The sequence below is a fragment of the Panicum virgatum genome, chromosome 3K, assembly GCF_016808335.1.
Source record: "Panicum virgatum strain AP13 chromosome 3K, P.virgatum_v5, whole genome shotgun sequence".
Lineage (NCBI taxonomy): Eukaryota > Viridiplantae > Streptophyta > Magnoliopsida > Poales > Poaceae > Panicum > Panicum virgatum.
The window spans coordinates 9,842,137-9,859,999 of NC_053138.1; the positions used below are offsets into that span (position 1 = coordinate 9,842,137).

Sequence of the window (17,863 nt, forward strand, 5' to 3'; positions counted from 1 at the left end):
TTAATTAGCATCATTAGATTCGTCTCACGATTTACAACCCATCTGTGCAAAAAGTTTTGTAAATAGACTTCATTTAATACTTCAAATTAGCAAGATTCTTTCAAAAAAAATTTGTATTTCAACTAAACAGGGCCTTACTCTTATGCTGCTTTGCGCATTTTTTACCTTTCTTTTTCCAATTTAAATTATAACGCTGTTGTGGCTGTAGCCTTTTTAAGATGAAGGTCGGGTACTCTTTCATATTATCTAAAAAAATATAACGCTGTTTAGTAAACTGGCGCATCTTCCTTTTCAATTCGTGTGCGGAAAACACTATCATTCAAACTTCCCAACTCTTAAGCTCCATTCAACAAACCTTTTAAACTTCATTCAACTCTTAAACTTCCCAACTAATATACGCATACCGTCGTCTGATTTCTTTCTGGCTCTGCACCGCCCGAATGAGAGATGCGTGTCCCCCGCTCCTCAGCTACGTCCCACTCAGCGGCCTCCTCGCCCGCTGCGGCCGCGCCGGGGACCTCCGCCTCGGCGCCGCGCTCCACGCCGTCGTCGCCAAGAACCCCGCTCACTTCCACCTCTGCCCTAGCCGCGCCGACCTCCGGTACGTGCTCGGCGCATGGAACTCCCTCGTCGCCATGTACGCCCGCTGCGGCCGCCGCGGGGACGCCGCCAGGGTGTTCGACGAAATGCGCGTCTGGGACTCCGTGTCCTGGAACTCGCTCCTCGCCGCCTCCTCCAACTCCGCCTCGGAAGCGCTCGCTTTGCTCAGGCGGATGCTGCGTGCGGCCCCGGGCGCCGGTGCGTGCGACCACGCCACACTCACCACCGTCCTGTCTGCGTGCGCGCGCGCCGATGGGGGCGCGGGCGCCGCATCGCTTGCAGCTGTGCATGGGCTGGCGGTGTCATCCGGGCTCCACGCTGGGGTGTCCTTCGGGAATGCGCTGGTGACCGCCTACTTCCAGTGTGGCTCCCCTGCCTTGGCGAAGCGGGTGTTTGGCGCGATGGCGGAGAGGAACGTCATCACGTGGACGGCGATGGTCTCCGGGATGGCCCGAGCAGAGAGGTACAGGGAGAGTCTCTCTCTGTTCCGGCAGATGAGGCTTGCGGTGGACGCCAACAGTGCTACATACTCAAGCTCCCTGTTGGCTTGTGCTGGATCTCTTGCAGCCAGAGAAGGGCAGCAGATTCATGGGCTTGTCGTCAAGGCAGGGTTTGAGACTGACCTTCATGTCGAGAGTGAGCTCATGGACGTGTACTCCAAATGCGGGTTGATGGAGGATGCCCTGAGGGTGTTCCGCTCTTGTCAGGACCCTGATGAAGTCTTGTTGACTGTGATTCTTGGTGGATATGCTCAAAATGGACCGGAGGAGAAGGCATTTAAATTGTTTGTTGAGATGGTCAGTGCGGGAGTTGTCATTGATGCAAACATGGTTTCTTCAGTTCTGGGGGCCTTTGGTGCTTCTGCGCCATTTGCTCTTGGGAAGCAGATCCATGCACTGATCATCAAGAAATGCTTTGAATGGAACACCTATGTCTGCAATGGTCTGATAAATATGTATTCCAAATGTGGTGAACTACAGGAGTCTATCAAAGTGTTTGGTGGAATGCCAAGTAAGAATGCAATTTCATGGAACTCTATCATTGCAGCCTTTTCCCGACATGGCCATGGTTCCGAGGTTTTTCGGTTGTTTGAGTCCATGAAAGTGGATGGTGCCAAGCCCACTGATGTCACATTCTTATCGCTGCTCCATGGATGCAGCCATGTTGGATCAGCCAAGAAGGGCCTCGAGGTACTGAATTCTATGTCATCACAATACGGAATTCATCCAAGGGTGGAGCATTATGCTTGTGTTGTTGACATGCTTGGCCGAGCCGGTCTGTTATACGATGCGAAAGCATTCATAGAAGATGGACCCTTCAAGGACACCACTCTTCTTTGGCAGGCCTTAATGGGAGCTTGTAGCTTCCACAAGAACTCAGAGGTTGGGAAATATTCCGCAGAGAAGTTGCTTCTCTTTGACCCTAACTGCACTGCTGCTTATGTCTTGTTATCAAACATCTACTCATCTGAGGGCAGATGGGATGACAGAGCCAGAATCATGAAGAGGATGAGAGAAATGGGCTTGAGGAAGGATACTGGCCAGAGCTGGATTGAGCTCCACAAGGAGGTCCGATCTTTTGTTGCCAGGAAAACGTCTCACCATGATTCTGCTGGTGTCAATAATGTTCTGCAGCGGTTATCTGCAGCCTCCAGTGATCAAGATGGTCTGGTAGAGAGCAATGCTTCATGAAATGTTTGCATTTCAGTCCCCGTTCCTTGTGTGCATATCTGATTTGCGATGGGCATCATACATGATTGTCAGTACTTCATGGATTGTTTACTCACATTCTCGCCTTGTTCGGCTGGGAGATTCAGCCAGCCACAACAGTATTTTCCTCTCACGCCAAATCAGCCAGCCAGCCAACCAGCAGTATTTTCCTCTCACGCCAAATCAGCCACCTCTGTGTTGCTTCACTATTGGGTGTTTTAGTCCATGTCTGAGAGAAATACAAGTGCAAATGAACTGTCTTCACAAAAGATTGAAATGTTGAAGTACAAAGGTGAACTAAGTGATATAACAATTCAGGATTTCAGGTAGGAGTGCTCTGTCCTGTTGCAACTTAAAAGGTGGCATTAAGGACCTCTGGGAAATTAGACCAAAAGGAACATCACCCCTTATCGATTCAACATGAATATTGGGAGTGTAAGAGCTCACTTGCCTAACTCCCCAACCTATTAGGCCGTGAAGCCGAGTAGCCCACCGCCAAACCATCCTTGTTTCTGGATGAAGCTGAGATCTGTAGTAGAATGAAGAGAGCATTGTTGCCATGTACTTCTGTCATATCGGGGGAGAATGGACAAGCAGACGGATGTGGATCATTGACATTGATTGTTGCTCTGTACTCCATCCCCAGCCCATTTGCATAATGACACTGCCATTTTTAATTGCCTTCTGTAATGTTAATGACTGCAGATCTGATATCACAAGTCACAACATTTAATTCTCTTTCACTTTGTATTCCTTACTAATGAGTACCAAGGTCCAAGGCCATGAATCATGCGTTCATCCTTGTGTCTGAAACCCTTTGGACTCTACTATGTACATAAAATGCTCCATGAAATGAAACTGAGAATATGGAATTAGAGCAATAAAAAGGCCGTAAGGAGGGTGTAAGTGTAACTACATTAAAAAAAAGGTGTAAACTGTAGTCCTCTTGGGACAATGGCAGTAGTACAATACGCATGAGCAGAATTAGTGTGCAAGTAGGAACAGACACGGGTGCTAATGTTATCAATAAAGTAGATCGCATGAACACCAGGAATTCATTCATATTCATCATCGGACTCCAGAGCAGGATGGGTACATGAGACAAACACAAGGGCAACCAGAGTTTCTTCTCCAAAATAAATCTCCAACCTGGGTTACATAAACCAACACAATCACAACCCCATAACTACTCCCCATAGCTGCATATTTCTTAACAAACACGGACAGGGAGACGGAACAGGCCACTAATACCAAGTCCAACTGAAATAGGTCTGTCATTCCTTAATGAGCAGCATGAATCAGCACAATATAACTATATGAACAGTACAGAGTTTCTGCCAACCTTATTTAAACAAACTAAACACAGCACTTCCAGATGGGATAATACTGACTACTAGCGCAACAGCAGACAGAATTTGTGAAAACATTTTACCAACCTAGAAAATAAATACAGGATACATAGGACACATACAAGGCTGAAACTTCTAAGCGCAGCTAGAGCAGTTGAGCAGTGATAATTCCTAAGACTTCATTCCCGATAATCAAGTTCCTTCCTTTTCCACCATTGCCTCTGCCAAACTCCTCACCACATGCTGGAGCTTGGTGTCAAAGAAGCCTATTCCTGCATCAAACTCAAAAAATTCAGTTGTATCAAGATGCTACACCTAACAAACTAACCAGTGAGGTTTTGGAGTACAACACTATCATATTCTCTCTTTATAGAAGTTAGAGTCTCAATCCTTTCTAACTAGCTTATATGTAGTAACAATATGAATGGTACACTTGCTTAACATTATCCTGTATATGCAGATTATTACTCAGAGTTGTGTGAGGTACCCACCACTAACTAGTTCCCCGTTTCATCAGGCGCCTTGTCCTGCTGATTCAAGAAAGAAGGCGGCCACGAGATCGTGTAAGGATAGATCAGTGCCCCCGCGCAATCCTTATTGGTCAACATCTTGAGCCGCATGGTTTCAAGATCAATGGAAAATAGATGATTCCATTGCCGCAAGAACACAACGCCAGCAGCCACTCCGATGACATCTAGCTCGTGCTGGTACAAATCCACTGAAGGATTGATCATCTCCGTCAGCACCTTGTGGAACCTCACTGACTTCTCCACCCGCCTCCATGCTATCACACCATCATCGTCCACCGTGCCAGCCCACACCTCAATGCGGAAGCCCCTCATGGTGATTAGATGGAGCACATTGACATCCTCCTCTTCCCCCTTGTCGACGGCATCGAAGCTGAGCTCCCGCAAGTCAGGCGGGAGGTCCAGGACCGAGAACTCCATGGACGCCGTGCTGAATGCCACCATGCGCTCCCCGCCGTCGAGCCTCCAGTACAGCGACCGGTTTGCCTGCATCGCCCTCGCCCGGGAGCCAGCGGCGAGATCGGTCTGACACTGGACGCCGGAGACGTCAGCCCATGTGAGCTCGCCGGAGGACACGAACAAACCGCGTAGCTCGCTCGTGGCGGTGTCCCGCGAGAGGCAGACCACGCGGAACTCTGAGGAGTCGCCGTGGTCCGCGAAGAGGCCGTACCCGACGGCGCGTCCGGCTGGGGGCGCCGGGAGGGAGACGCAGCGGCGGGAGATCGGATCCGCGACGGCGAGCTCCTGGGACCCCAAGTTTTTGAGGAGGAGGAGGCCATTCCGGCAGTCCAGCTGCTCCCACGTGGCCGGGCCCCGGCCCCACCAGCCGCCGCCGGGGAGGAAGGAGAGGGCGAAGTCGCCACCGCAGCCGTTGGCAGCCAAGGCCGCGGACGAGGATGATGATGATGGGGGAGAGATGGGGAGGAGGTGGAGCTTGCCGCCGCGGTGGTCGGGGAAGAGGAGGATGCAGCCGAGGAGGCGCGGGCAGGAGGAGGGGTGGCGGCGGCGGAAGCGGCGGAGAAACGGCGCGCTGCGTGCGGCGCGGAGGAAGGGCTTGCAGGCCGCGGCGGCGCGGAGGAGGTCGGCGGGGGTGGGGAGGCGGACGAAGACCTCGCGGAGGAGGTCGTCGCCCAGCGCGGCCACGACGGGCGCCGCCGGAGCCATGTGGCGCACCTGTACTCAGATCGGAAGGAACGGCCAGGGCCTCCTTTCAAAATTCCAAAACTTTACAAGATTTCCCATCACATCGAATGTTTCAATGCATGCATGAAGTATTAAATGTAGCTAAATAAAATAACTAATTACACAGTTAGATTGTAATTTACGAGACGAATCTTTTGAGCCTAGTTAACCCATGGCGGGACAATAATTATCAAATACAAACGAAAGTGCTACAGTATTTTACACCCAAATCTTTACGCAACTAAACAAGGCCCAGATCACTTTTAAGGTCACCCACAGAAAGAGGATTTTTGTTTTGTATTTTCCACTAACAAAAATACTATATTTTTAATCTAAAATTAAATATTTTTTGAGGAAGATCTAAAATTAATCTAGTAAATGAGAGAGAGAAAGAGCCAAAGCCAAGTCAGTTTTGGCACAAATGGAAAAGGAGCCCATCATAGCCTTGTTGCATTTACCCATCCGGTCCAGCCCAATACTCCAGAAGGCCCACTAAACCCCAACAATATCGGGCGATCTGGGCCGTCGGTCCGTCAGATCGCGAGCCATCGACCGAGGGAGAAATGAGTGCGGCGGCGGGCGGGCTGCGGCGCCTCCTGGCGACGGCGGCGACGGCGGGGGCCGCGGAGGCGCGGGCGGCCATCTTCGGCCACGCGCTGAACCCGACGGGGAAGCGCGCGGCCACGAAGCTGCTGCGGAAGAAGATGATCGGCGACCAGGTCGCGCAGTGGTACCCCTACGACATCAAGCGCGACGACCCGCTCGTCATGGCGCGCGAGGAGAAGGAGTAAGCACCCGCCTCCCTCCTCCCTCCTCCACCGCTGCGCGTTCGTACTAGTTGGCACGCTTACTTAGTTGCTCACTTTGCTAGTTTGCTTGTGCCCGCCATGCGCTCGAGAGTTGTCTCGGTGACGCTCGGGGTGTGTTTGTTGGTATGCCTGACCGACCCCAAATCTTTGAGTTCACAAGATCTAGTGTAGTGTTAGTAGTTACCGGTCGTTGGAACTAGGCGTTCAGGTTTCCCGGGTCCAATTGGAGTGGTGTTCCTTGGCATGGAAATGCAGTGCTTTGACTGTTTTCATCTCGGATGCTTATGTTCGCGGGAGCAAGTAGTATTTCTAGCACACCTCTTCAACAGTCATGTCTGGTTTCGATGTTGATCTGGTGCATACTTGCGGGAAAGACTGCGTTATGTTTAGTAGAATACATATTCACTTCTTGCATTAATCATGCACCTGCTTGTGCGTTTGTTGTTATTAGGATAAATCATGAATTCTATATGTATTAACTAATGTGATAGCTCGGAGTATTCTGACCCGTTTTACATCTTCAGAAAGCCAGAGGAATCTTTAATGCATCTAATTTCTGGTTCCTGGATTTTGGGTGCAATAGGAATCTTGTGATATATTACAAGTCTGCGCTTGTACTATTCAGTGTTGGCCAGCCAAAGTACTGCTGGTTTCACAATGGGAATATGGAATCTGTTCAAACTAAATTAAATAGAAATCCTATGCTGGTGAGTGGTGACTGATGCTTCTGCCTGGAAACATAAACTTCATGGGAGCTGCCAGCCCACAAGCTAAAGCATTTGTCACGATTGCCATGAATGAAGCATGATACTTGTATCAGTGCATCCATCCTGAACGTATTGTTTTATGTCTTTGCTTCTTCCTCAGCTGCTTCTTGTTTCTCTTCGTTTTTTTTTTGAAAAACTTTGTTTCTCTTCGTGACATATCACAAGTTAACCATAGCCGAAATGCTCGCATAACTTATTGTTTCCCTGAAAGATCATACAATGAATATTTATCTTATTGGCACATGTCCCTTTTCCACAGGCGTCTCTCCAAGCTGGAAATGTTGAAACGTCGCGGCAAGGGTCCGCCCAAGAAGGGCCAGGGCAGGCGTGCTGTCAAGAGAAGCAAATAATCGCCAAACTGATGCCCAGTTCTATTTCGGGCGTTTGCCTTGTTTCATCAATGCTGTAACGTTTCTTGGGTGACCCATATATGAAGAAACCCTATTGTTAATTGTTTGCATAATCTAGTCTACGACTGATTTTCAATGAAATTTTCTTCCATGTTTTGAAGAATGATGTGCTTCCAATTGAATTCATGATGCAACACTCGATTGGCATTTGCCGCTTTGCTGTGTTCCTTAGTTTCATATAATTTTTTCAGGATGAACGAGGTCTTTCGGGGGAGTCTACTAGCGCGCGGCTGCCCGATGCTGTCGCAGAAGCTGCCTGCTGCTGCTCCCCCACCTTCCACTGCCGTCCCCGCCATCGGCGCCTTTACCGCTGCTGCCGCTAACCAAGCTCGCCGCCGCGCTGTTCGTCCACCGCTACCGTCTTATCCTCACCCCTGCCATCGGATGTCTGGCCCTGCCAGATCAGCAGCGCTCCCTTGCCACCTCGCCCTCCACTGGCCAACCCGCCGCCGCACGCCAACCCTAGAAGCTCGGGCAACCGTCCACCAGATGTTTGGCCCTGCCCGATCAACGGTGCTCCCCTGCGACCTTGCCACCTCGCCCTCCGCTGGCCAACCCGCCACCAACGCCCCCCTCCCCCCCTTTCTGTAAGACCGCCGGCCCTGGAAGCCCCGACAACCCAAAATCCTAAAGGTTCCGCCGCCTTGACTCCTACCCCGGCAGCCGTTGTTCCGCCCACCGGCCACCCCCTCCCCTAGCTCGCGCGTGATGAATAGAAATTACGGGTCTTTCAGCCTAGATGAGAAAAAGAAAACGGTCAAAATATTAACGAAAGATGCTCAAAGCATTGTACAACTTGGAGACTCGGGAACCTCTTGCATCTGCAGGCACATCACGTGGTAAAAGAAAGTCACACTTTGAATTGAGCGCACAGCCCAACGGAGCAAGCAATTCCATTCCAAGGCTGCAGCGGTCGGTCGGCTCGACGGCGTCTAGAACTCGCCGCGCACGGTGTCAGCGCAACTGCCGCCATCGAACACGGCGGGGGTGGCGCCACTGCCGTTCCCGTCGCGCTTGCGAGGCACCGGGAAGCTCAACGAGCACGCGAAGTCGCTCTCCTCGCCGTCCTGCGCAGCGCGCACGGCGACCTTGACGCTGATCCACCCCTGGGCGCGCTCCCGCGCCAGCGCCGCGGCCACCGAGCGCGCGCGCCGGCCGGGCGTCACGCGCTGCACGCCGGCCCAAGCCACCGGCAGCGTGGCGCCTCCCCCGCCGCCGCGGCGCTGCGCGAACTCCGGCAACGCCACGGCGGCGCCGAGCTCCTGCCCGGCGTAGAACGGCGCGGCCCTGACCCCCGTGTACCGGCGCGCGTACAGGACCGGCGGGCCGTCGAACTGGAGCACGGCGGAGAGGTTGTACACGAGGGCAGAGGCCGTGGCGTCGAAGGACATGAGGCGGAGCTCGGCGGACGCGACGCGGGGAACGATGTCGTGGTGCGGCCGGAGGAGCAGCCGCGGGATGAGGGACGGCGCGAGGACGAGCACCGCCAGGAACACGACCACAGGCGCGAGGCAGGCAGCGGCCGAGGCCGCGGTGGCAGCCGCGCACTGCCGTCGCCGCTGGCTCGCCGGCGACGGCGGCTCCGTGTACATGGCTCTCAAGGTGGGGAGTGCGCCTTGCACGTGGAGGATTGTGTCAGTGTACGAGACCAGAGTCCAGTTCAGGTTGGTCACCTAGGAAGCTTCACCCTGGAAGCTTTGCTTTGCTCCTTGAAAGGATAGACCAGCACCATTGCAAAAGGAAAAGGGAAATCAAGCAACGCATAATATTCTTGTTGCAGTAGAGTAACCCGGCGGAAAGCATGGCATCTCGATGACTCCATGATTAGACCCTTTCGCTTTCACAGATCAATCAGCACTAGCATAAAATAGATAATTTGAAAGGAAAGAGATATTTTGATCAAAATTTATTTTTTTACATGATGATATACCAAGCAAAAGGTAATAAACATGGAAGGAATATCAGGAGAGCTCTAGGGCCTCCGACGGCACAAAATCGACACTACAGCCTTGCTCCATCTTATGCATTCGCTAAATTTGTTCGCTAAGCTTCAGATCCAGTTGGACTCCCATGATTGCTGACGTCGTCATTCAGAGCTCTCCTGCTCGCGTCCCACAGCTTAAACTCAATTCCCAGCTTCCTCAGCTCGTGGAGTCCTCTCTCAACTTCGTACATGATTGCAGAGGGGAGGAAAAGAGAATCAGCAGTAATTTCATTTGCATCAAAAATTTCATTTGTGGTGTCCTCTATAAACTTTCGTACATGATTGCTGGGGGGAAATCAATAACTATTTTATTGTGACTTCAAAATTTAAATTTAGAAAAGCATTAGACAGGGAGAACATGTATGTAACTAACATCATTGATCCACTTGTAACATAGTTTTATTAGCTCAGGTTTCACTAGTGCAAAGAATGAAAATAATCTAGTACCTTCTATGACATCGGTCGTAGTAATTGGGTGTTTGCTTTGTTCTATCCAAAACTGTAGCCGCTCATCAGCTATATCTTCTTCTATGTCGTGATTTTTGGCCCTCCTCCAATAATAGGTCAACCATGCCTGTATCGTATTTGTCAGTTCTTCGATGCAACACTTACTGGAAGCCAAACAGTAGGGCAATAACACATGAAGCTGACCAGAAAATAAGAAGCAAAGTTATGAGGTGTTTTGCATATCCTTTTATTAACTTATTAGTCAACTTTTAAAGGATTAACTTAGTCAACTTTGTTAAGAGCATAATGGCACTTATATGAATTAGGAGATTGGTTTTGTGATTGTATATTAACTTCCAGTGATGCTGTCTTTAAACTTTCCCTGCAGTGTCATTGAAGTCCATAAACTCTAAACATGCAGATGAGGTTCCCTAAACTTGTTGAGTGTGACTAGGGAGACACCTCTCTCCCTCTTAGCCATCAGTACCGCATAGACAAACACATGCTTTTTAGAGACATTTGGACCTCGAGTGGCAGTACATTTAAGAGTTTAGGGATCTGAAATTCTGGATGAAACCATCGAACAGCTTAGGGTTTTAGGCTTTAGGGACTGGTAATGCATTTCACTCTTTATTATTTAAAAATGGAACACAAAAAGAATATTAATGTTGGCCAGCTCGAAATTTGAGCAACATAAAATATTGGTGATTTATTGTCTTTTACCTGCTTGAAGAGTACGTCTTCTCGTTCTTCCGCACTTAACTCTAGGATCAGGACATGTTGGACAATAATTAGGGAAGATAGTAGATATCTTGTTCTTCAAAGTTCATGGATGTAAAAAGAAATACTGAGAGAATAACCAACCTAATGACTCGGAAGGGCTCCGACCCTCAGAAGCTTGACCTGTTATTGGAAACTTAATTCTTATCAAAAGGTGAGAACTACTCATTGAACGCCATTAACTCATACAAGTACAGGTTGATTATGCATGATAGTTCCTGCAATGCTTGAGGGTGTGAACCAAATTGTATCTCCAGTGCAGTTCTATTTTGACTCAAATATTTTTACTAGTGTAACATTTATGTTTGTAGGCCTCTTCATTATCACGTCGTAGAACCGCTCAGAAAAGGACTGAAAGCCTTTAAAACTCTCTATAAACCCGCCGTCATGCCCCCCCTAAACAACACCCTCTTCTATAATAAACTTATGCCATAACTCGATCCTTGTTTCCTCAAATTACCCCTAACAACAAAATCACTTAGAATTAATTTCCTTACTCCCCAATAAATCTCTCATTTCGAGAATATACATAAATTTCAAATATATTTTCTCATTCCAATAAATCTACAATGTACATTCAAACCAATTATTCTTCATCTGCTGGGAATTAGAATGATTCTGAGCAGGCTCAGTTATACTAAGAAAGGTTGCTGAGTTAACTATATTGTTCTTGATGTTGTATGAGTTGTCAGTTCCCAATGCAAATCCAGTTACAAGAGAACAGCACTCAACATTTTGCAAATTATGCTACTCCCTCCGTTCCAAATTATAAGTCATTCCAAGAATCTTGGAGAGTCAAAGTTTTTCAAGTTTGACCAAATTTATAAGACAAGATAATAATGTTTATGATACCAATTATCATTAGATTCTTTGTTAGCTATATTTTCATAGTGCACCTATTTGATGTCATAAATTTTTATATTTCTCTCTATAATTTTGGTCAAACTTTGAGATGGTTTGACTCTCCAAGATTCTTGGAATGACTTATAATTTGGAACGGAGGGAATATATGCTAAACACGCAAACACTATCATCATAATATCATATCACTGAGACTAAGATCTTTTTCTCTATACTCTGGTTATTGTGAACAAGAGATTGTTGCTTTTATGTGTTAATCTTTATCAATGCAAATAAGTGAATAACTAGTTATAATATCTACTGGCCGTCCAGGGAAATATTATATATAAAATATTAGTAAGATGAAAGTATAAGAAATGAGTACATTTTGGAAAAGCCACCTGAGAGAGGTTTGATATGCCGATTTTCTGCCAAAGAAAGCATGATTGCATCCTCTACCTTCAAAGGGAATATCAAATTATTATCACTGCACTTTGAATAGACGCAGAAATATAGTAATGCCATTTTTGTGAGAGAATGCAAAAGCTAATGCAATTGCATATGTGATGCGTTTACTATATACTTTACAGAGATGCACTAGTTACTCTATCAGGGCAGTAGGGTTCTGAAGATCAGAAGTTGGATTATCTATCACCTGAAGTGATAAAACAAAAAATTCAAAATATTCTGAACAATTAACTAGAATAGAGATATTTGAGAGGTGACAGACAATTTCTTTCACATTCTAGGAAATTATGTACATCAATTAATACACCCAAAGATGATGAAACATGACCAGGGGCAGAGCATTTTATGGTGTGTATTATGTATCTCAGTAAAACTGGTCATGCTGGCATGCTGTTGAAACTTGAAAGTAATATAGGTTGGCACACAAAATTATACAAGTATTGAGAAGAACCTTGAGTGAAGCTAATTCACGCAGCCCTTTCTCAACTGAAAGCATACTCTCAATGTTGCCATCGCCAGATATATCATTTGCATCAGACATTTTGCTTCTGCTCTCCATCTCAGAATTATCTGCCACCACATGAACTGTGAGGGTGCTACAGCTATGTGACAAAGGCCGTGTATGTAGTCTGATACACTTGAAAAGTAAGCCTTCATCATTAAAGATCATTCTAAAGGCAGTAAAACTAATAAATAAGCTCCTAAGATGAGATTTTATACACATAAAAATAAGCTCTTTTTTACAGGGAAAAAAACCCGCATCATTTCCGAGCTGCAAAGAAACGGCGTCATTTGCAAGCTGCACTGCACAAAATGTAAAGTAGTGATAGTCCTATTTTGCAGCCAGAAGATGAGAATAGATAGTCAAATTTGAGTAACTCTATTGAAGTCACATCAAAATTTCTGGCATGCAGACATTGGCCACGTTGCTTCACTTCACTAAATCCAAGTCATTATGTAAAAAAAGAATCCTACTGAAGGTGTTTCAGTGTTATTTGTCATATCGTATCATGGTCTGTGGGGTTCTGGGTCTCTCTGCCATGTTTCACAATAGAAACATTGAAGTACTTGCATACTAAGTGTAACATAGTAGTTTTGTATCAACAGTTTCATAGTGCAACAGATCAAAACGTGAAGAACAAAATATAGCTTTTGAAAGAGATATCACCTGATAAAGTTCCGTCTCTTGCTTTTTGCCCAATTGATAGGACTGCTTCAAGTGCAAGTGGTGCAAATGAGGACCAATATTCTTGTTTTTCTTCAGCAATATCAGAATGTATACCTAATGGGGGGGGGGGGGGGAACTCACCATTATCCAAAACCAGCTGTTATAACAAATTAAATATTACATATATGTTAAGACAATAGTCTGCTTGCACATGGATGAGGCAATTTTTTTTTCTCATGGAACATATCTAATTTGGGTTTCATCTCTAGCCTACCCCAACTTGCTTGGGAAAAAAGGCTATGTTGTTGTTGTTGAACATATCTAATTTGAGTTGGCATTAATCTTCTTTGTAGCGGAAATTTTGTACGAATTTATCATAAAAAACAAAAGAGAGATTACGAGCATTAATTTCATGAAAGATCGGATAGGTATAGTGCTTAAACAGCAAATTAAGTAGCAGTAGTGCAAAAATGTGTGGTGTGAACGAAAGACAAACGGGTAGAAAATTATGCATCCTAGCCCATTAACTATAGTTGTGCCAGCAGACAGCACACAGCAGTTACAAAATACAGTGGTGGTCATTTGCTGTTTGAAGATTGTGTGAATTCAGGGGGGAAATTGACACAATATTTATAATTCAGGACACAGGGACTACCCCCTCGTTGAAAAGGAGTATAAACAGTGCAAAGGTGATCTTGGTACCAAGTTTAGAACATAATGTCCAGTAGCGGGCCAGCCAACATCTCTTTAGCACCACCTCCTCCTGATTAAGGATTTTCATGAACAATTGTAATGATAAAGCCACAGACAAAAAGTGCTAATGTTATGACTGTGTGACCAAACGTACACACCATATCTTCCTGTGACAGGATCATTCTGTTGGCTGTTGCCTGAAGAGATCTCAGTTCTGATCTTGCACTTTTTACTCTCCGAGACACAGATGTAACCATATTATTAGCAGCCTAGACAACAGTGTAAATAAAAGTTTATGGTTGCAAAACATGACACCAGAAAATTCATTCAGAAATAAATAACTAGAATCAAGGAAGGATCCAATCCACCTTTGCTTCAGACTTAAGGGTTGCAATCTCATCACAGCTTGCACTGCTAGACCTTCGTGAAGCAATTCTCATAGCAATCTAAGAGCAAAAATGGCATCAAGTTCAAACAGAACAGTGAGCAAATATTTATCACAAATATCTTCAGACTGCATGCAGTAATAATCAAGAGGTAACTAGAATAAAAGCAAACTTCTCTCTATTATTCCTCAAAACTTCAAGCAGGTGAAGCTTTCTATGGAAACACACCTTTCTTTGTTCTAGTGCTGCATCCTTCCTGTGAGCCAAGTTGAAAATATGTTTTAAAATATGCAGGCATTGATAATAAGTAGTATATTTTAGTAAATAACATACCTGTTAATCACAATTGTCTCTGTTTCTACCGCATCATCAATATCAGAAGCCTAACATTCAGAAACAAATATTGGTAAATACAAACATGAAAATAACACAATGAGAGTACCATTAAACGCATATACTTTGATGCAAAGGGCTTCCAAAGAAGGAAATAAGTCAACAAAGCTGCAGAGCTTTGTCTCTTGCTCAATGAGACAGAATGAAACTCCATTATTGTGCTGTTGTATAGATATCTGTTTGTCCTACTGAACAGCAAACAAAATCCCTCATTTACAGTTGAAGCATCAGAGTATTTACTGTTACTTCACTGGTAGAAGAGATTAAACTAAAGGAACATAACATAATATGTGATTTCTTATATTCCAAAAGTGGCTTACGGGCAAAAATATGCTAAAGGAGTTTTTTTTTACAGTGCTTGGAAATATGCCAGAGTTATAAGTTTATAACTAGGGACTAGGGAGGTACCACAATTTGGTACTTGAGGTACCAAATTTCGGAAAGAAACTCATGCAGAAATGACAGTTCTGGGCTTTTGCTCTTGTCTAATGTTTTTTCCTCGAGTTATATTGAAAAAAAAAGAGTGAAACAGGTATGTGGGTTTCAGAAAAAAAATCCATCTAATGAAATTAATCTCTACTTAGTTAGAAATGTGAATAGGAAGAAACCCCAGGACAAATCTTTGCATATAATCCAAACAGAATATACTAGCAAAGATGAAGTTTAAGCCTTCAAGTTGAAAACTAAACAAACAGTATGATTCAACCAACAACAATGAGAAGCAAAAATTTAATCATGATTTATCATGGAAATGACCTCTCTCTCCATGTGCATGGATTTGGCGTCTCCATCCTCAGACCTTTCCTCTGCAAGGTGAAGCTGGGAAGATGCAAGTACGATAAAACGAGGTTGGTTGCTTCCAACATGTTAAAGTACAAAAGCAAAACAGAATTGTCATATCTCACTTTGTCATACATGCTTTCATTTTCCACCTGAAGTGTGTTAATCTGCAATAGCATTCCAGATTAAAACTAATCTTTATGAGAATCATTGACAGCTGACAGTGTCCATAACATTGGTTCGACAAGGATCATGGAGGAGAGACAAGTCATATTGCAAGTTAACCTCACAAGTGGTCAACAGAATGTTATGCAGATCATAGCATTAAGATTTTATATTAAAAAAATACATTCAGGAAAGAATTACCTCATCATGAAGAGAAGAAGATGTACGACGAGGTCTCATTGAGCTTCCAAGATCAACTGATCTCCTAAGAATGATGAAGCCTATTACTTACCGAGTGATCATCGAGAAACAAGAATAAAAAAAGCAATGGATATTAAATGGTTCTTTTGAAGAAAAAAACAAATACTTACTTATCCCAATTAAAACTGTTAGAATAATTCTGAAAGGAATGCCAAAAAAAATAACCATGACTTGGGTTTCTAAGAATTTTTTCTTGAGTCAAGTGTAATTCAATCAATGAGCGTCATTCAATAATGTGGCATGTCAGTTGCAATGGTGTCTGCTGATCGTTTTAGACTCTGTCTCAGAAAACCCCAGGTTTTGACTCAGTTATCCAAGAATGACCAGTCCTATTTCAGCATTACTCAATTGATTTAGTTCAAAATAAATTATGTTGGTGCATTTAAATCCACCATCTTATTGCATGAACCTTCTGGTAAGTTCCAGAAGCAGTGCATAAAAGCAGAATCAAGTATGTGACATATATTCCGAAGGATCATCGTAATCGTAAGTTGGTAACAGTCCAAGAAAAGGTCCATGGTAAAATTGCACCAAACTTTGAGATTTAGCAACAAATTACTTTCATTAATGAATTTTGCTGTTTCACAATATAAGTAACAACCAAATGAAGAATTAGCACACTAACTCTATCCTTTGGTATTTAGCACGATTTCTGTGTCTGGGGAACTATCGCATGCTACATAGATAGTCCTTGGAAGATAAGTTGTGGCCTCAAAGCAAACTATAAACAGCATGAGAAAGCTAATCAACTGCATCTGGCAGACACTTGAAACCCAGGCATGCTGATATACTGAATTAAGTTAGCAGAATTGTCGAATGTGATTGGCAAACTCCATACAGGGTTACAGCGCAATTGTTCACTCCAAAATGCATTGAAATATTGGAAATCTTTCATGCACGCGACGCAACAATCAGTACTTGAGAGCGTGTACCTCTGCTCCCTTCGGTTCGGCATGGGCGACTCTGACCCTGCCCCGCTTGTCGCCGGCCGCTTGATCGATGGTATCATGGGGACGGACTTCCCAGCCGTGTAACGGTTGGTCAGCGACGGCGGCCTGCCCACCTGCGTCTGATCCGCAAGGTACCGGCCTATCTAAAATGCACGGGATTGCACGCCACCACTTAGCGCCATCACACAGGTCATGATGAGAACAGAGATTAGCATTGCAAACTATACTGCATAATCACATTCAAAGCCAAATGCCACCGGATCGACATGCAAGGTGGCACCGAGATGGGCATGTATGTAACTAAGGGGGAGCGGCGATGGTTACCGAGGGCGAAGGGGATCGGGTGGAGGTGCGGCGCGGGGTGGCGGAGAGCTCGATGGGTGGCCCGGAGAGCTCGTAGTCGTCGTCGTCGTCGCTGCCGCTGCCTCCGTCACCGCCCGCGCCGCCGCCCATGACCCGCGCGAGGCGCTGCGCGGCGGCGCGCGCGGCGCTGTTTTGCGCGCGGGCGCCGGCGCCGACCCCCGCGCGTCGTCCGGCGGTGGACGCGGCCCCGACGCCGCCGAGCGACCCGGCCCGCGCGTGGCGGTGAACCGGGGACGAGTCCTTCGGGGACCCGCCGGGAGACGTCTGCGCGCTGCCGCCGGCGGCCGGGCTCGCCGGACACGCGTAGAGGCCCCGCCGCGACGCGTACCCCAGCCCGCCGCCGCCCGGGCTCGCCGGCCGCGACAAGCGATCCATCGGAGAGGATTCGGGAAGGGCTCGCGATGAGATTCGGTGGGGACGAGGAGGAGGGAGAGATGAGCGAGCGGTTCGCTGGTTCGTCCGCTCCGAAGGCGGGGGCGTAACGGTCTCGTCTCCCGAGACTCGAAATGGTTGTGGTCAGGGGGGCAAGGGGATCTTCTGTGGCGTGTGTGCACCTCCGGCCATTTCTGTGTGCGTTTCGGACCTTCGTTTATCTTTTTTTTTTCCTTACCCTTACAATTTGTCTCTCAAAAAGACTTTGTCCCTCCCAGAAAGTTGTACTTGTCATGTGTCAAGCGAAGTTGGGTTTACTCAAGTTCTGTAGAGATATCGAATATGGTCGTTCATTTGCTTAATTTTTTTTAGAATTCAATGTGCTTTCATATCCTCTACTTTCACATTTTTTTAGGATTTTAGAATAACTCATTTTCATGGGATATATATTTACCCCAAA

At 46.2% G+C, this 17,863-nt stretch overlaps 4 protein-coding genes across 6 annotated transcripts; 2 read left to right on the forward strand and 2 right to left on the reverse strand.

Annotated features, from left to right (window-relative positions):
* The first annotated feature begins 316 nt into the window (after nt 1-316).
* Nucleotides 317-3,092, forward strand: LOC120697425 (pentatricopeptide repeat-containing protein At3g05340-like). Its single transcript, XM_039980669.1, has 2 exons — nt 317-2,388; nt 2,502-3,092. The coding sequence occupies exon 1, from the start codon at nt 441-443 to the stop codon at nt 2,289-2,291; it is 1,851 nt and encodes a 616-aa protein (XP_039836603.1). The 5' UTR covers nt 317-440; the 3' UTR covers nt 2,292-2,388; nt 2,502-3,092.
* A 260-nt stretch (nt 3,093-3,352) lies between these two features.
* On the reverse strand, nt 3,353-5,381 carry LOC120697426. The gene is made up of 2 exons (XM_039980670.1): nt 4,150-5,381; nt 3,353-3,930 (listed from the first exon to the last, which is right to left on the reverse strand). Exon 1 carries the CDS (start codon nt 5,347-5,349, stop codon nt 4,156-4,158), a length of 1,194 nt encoding a protein of 397 aa, XP_039836604.1. The 5' UTR covers nt 5,350-5,381; the 3' UTR covers nt 3,353-3,930; nt 4,150-4,155.
* Nucleotides 5,382-5,880: 499 nt separating this feature from the next.
* LOC120697430 lies at nt 5,881-7,500 on the forward strand. Its single transcript, XM_039980675.1, has 2 exons — nt 5,881-6,154; nt 7,203-7,500. Exons 1-2 carry the CDS (start codon nt 5,931-5,933, stop codon nt 7,291-7,293), a joined length of 315 nt encoding a protein of 104 aa, XP_039836609.1. The 5' UTR covers nt 5,881-5,930; the 3' UTR covers nt 7,294-7,500.
* Nucleotides 7,501-9,228: 1,728 nt separating this feature from the next.
* LOC120697427 (coiled-coil domain-containing protein SCD2-like) lies at nt 9,229-17,550 on the reverse strand. Of its 3 annotated transcripts, none has more exons than XM_039980673.1 (17): nt 16,993-17,550; nt 16,651-16,811; nt 15,659-15,722; nt 15,418-15,459; nt 15,269-15,331; nt 14,453-14,502; nt 14,348-14,375; nt 14,102-14,179; nt 13,892-14,002; nt 13,743-13,803; nt 13,041-13,154; nt 12,324-12,442; nt 11,790-11,859; nt 10,649-10,687; nt 10,508-10,548; nt 9,785-9,911; nt 9,229-9,518 (listed from the first exon to the last, which is right to left on the reverse strand). In XM_039980673.1, exons 1-17 carry the CDS (start codon nt 17,404-17,406, stop codon nt 9,397-9,399), a joined length of 1,704 nt encoding a protein of 567 aa, XP_039836607.1. In that variant the 5' UTR covers nt 17,407-17,550; the 3' UTR covers nt 9,229-9,396. The 3 variants fall into 3 exon arrangements, with proteins under 3 accessions (XP_039836607.1, XP_039836605.1, XP_039836606.1); XM_039980671.1 differs by having other exon boundaries at nt 11,806-11,863; nt 12,324-12,457; XM_039980672.1 differs by having other exon boundaries at nt 11,806-11,863; nt 16,993-17,497.
* Nucleotides 17,551-17,863: the final 313 nt, after the last annotated feature.

Coding starts and splice junctions, on each gene's coding strand:
- LOC120697426 (XM_039980670.1), bottom strand. CDS start 5,349: ATGGCTCCGGCGGCGCCCGTCGTGGCCGCGCTGGGCGACGACCTCCTC.
- LOC120697425 (XM_039980669.1), top strand. CDS start 441: ATGAGAGATGCGTGTCCCCCGCTCCTCAGCTACGTCCCACTCAGCGGC.
- LOC120697430 (XM_039980675.1), top strand. CDS start 5,931: ATGAGTGCGGCGGCGGGCGGGCTGCGGCGCCTCCTGGCGACGGCGGCG. Junction 6,155..7,202: donor ATGGCGCGCGAGGAGAAGGA/GTAAGCACCCGC, acceptor CCTTTTCCACAG/GCGTCTCTCCAAGCTGGAAA.
- LOC120697427 (XM_039980671.1), bottom strand. CDS start 17,406: ATGGATCGCTTGTCGCGGCCGGCGAGCCCGGGCGGCGGCGGGCTGGGG. Junction 14,180..14,347: donor CAGCACTAGAACAAAGAAAG/GTGTGTTTCCAT, acceptor TTTTGCTCTTAG/ATTGCTATGAGAATTGCTTC. Junction 10,549..10,648: donor GAGCCCTTCCGAGTCATTAG/GTTGGTTATTCT, acceptor TCCTGATCCTAG/AGTTAAGTGCGGAAGAACGA.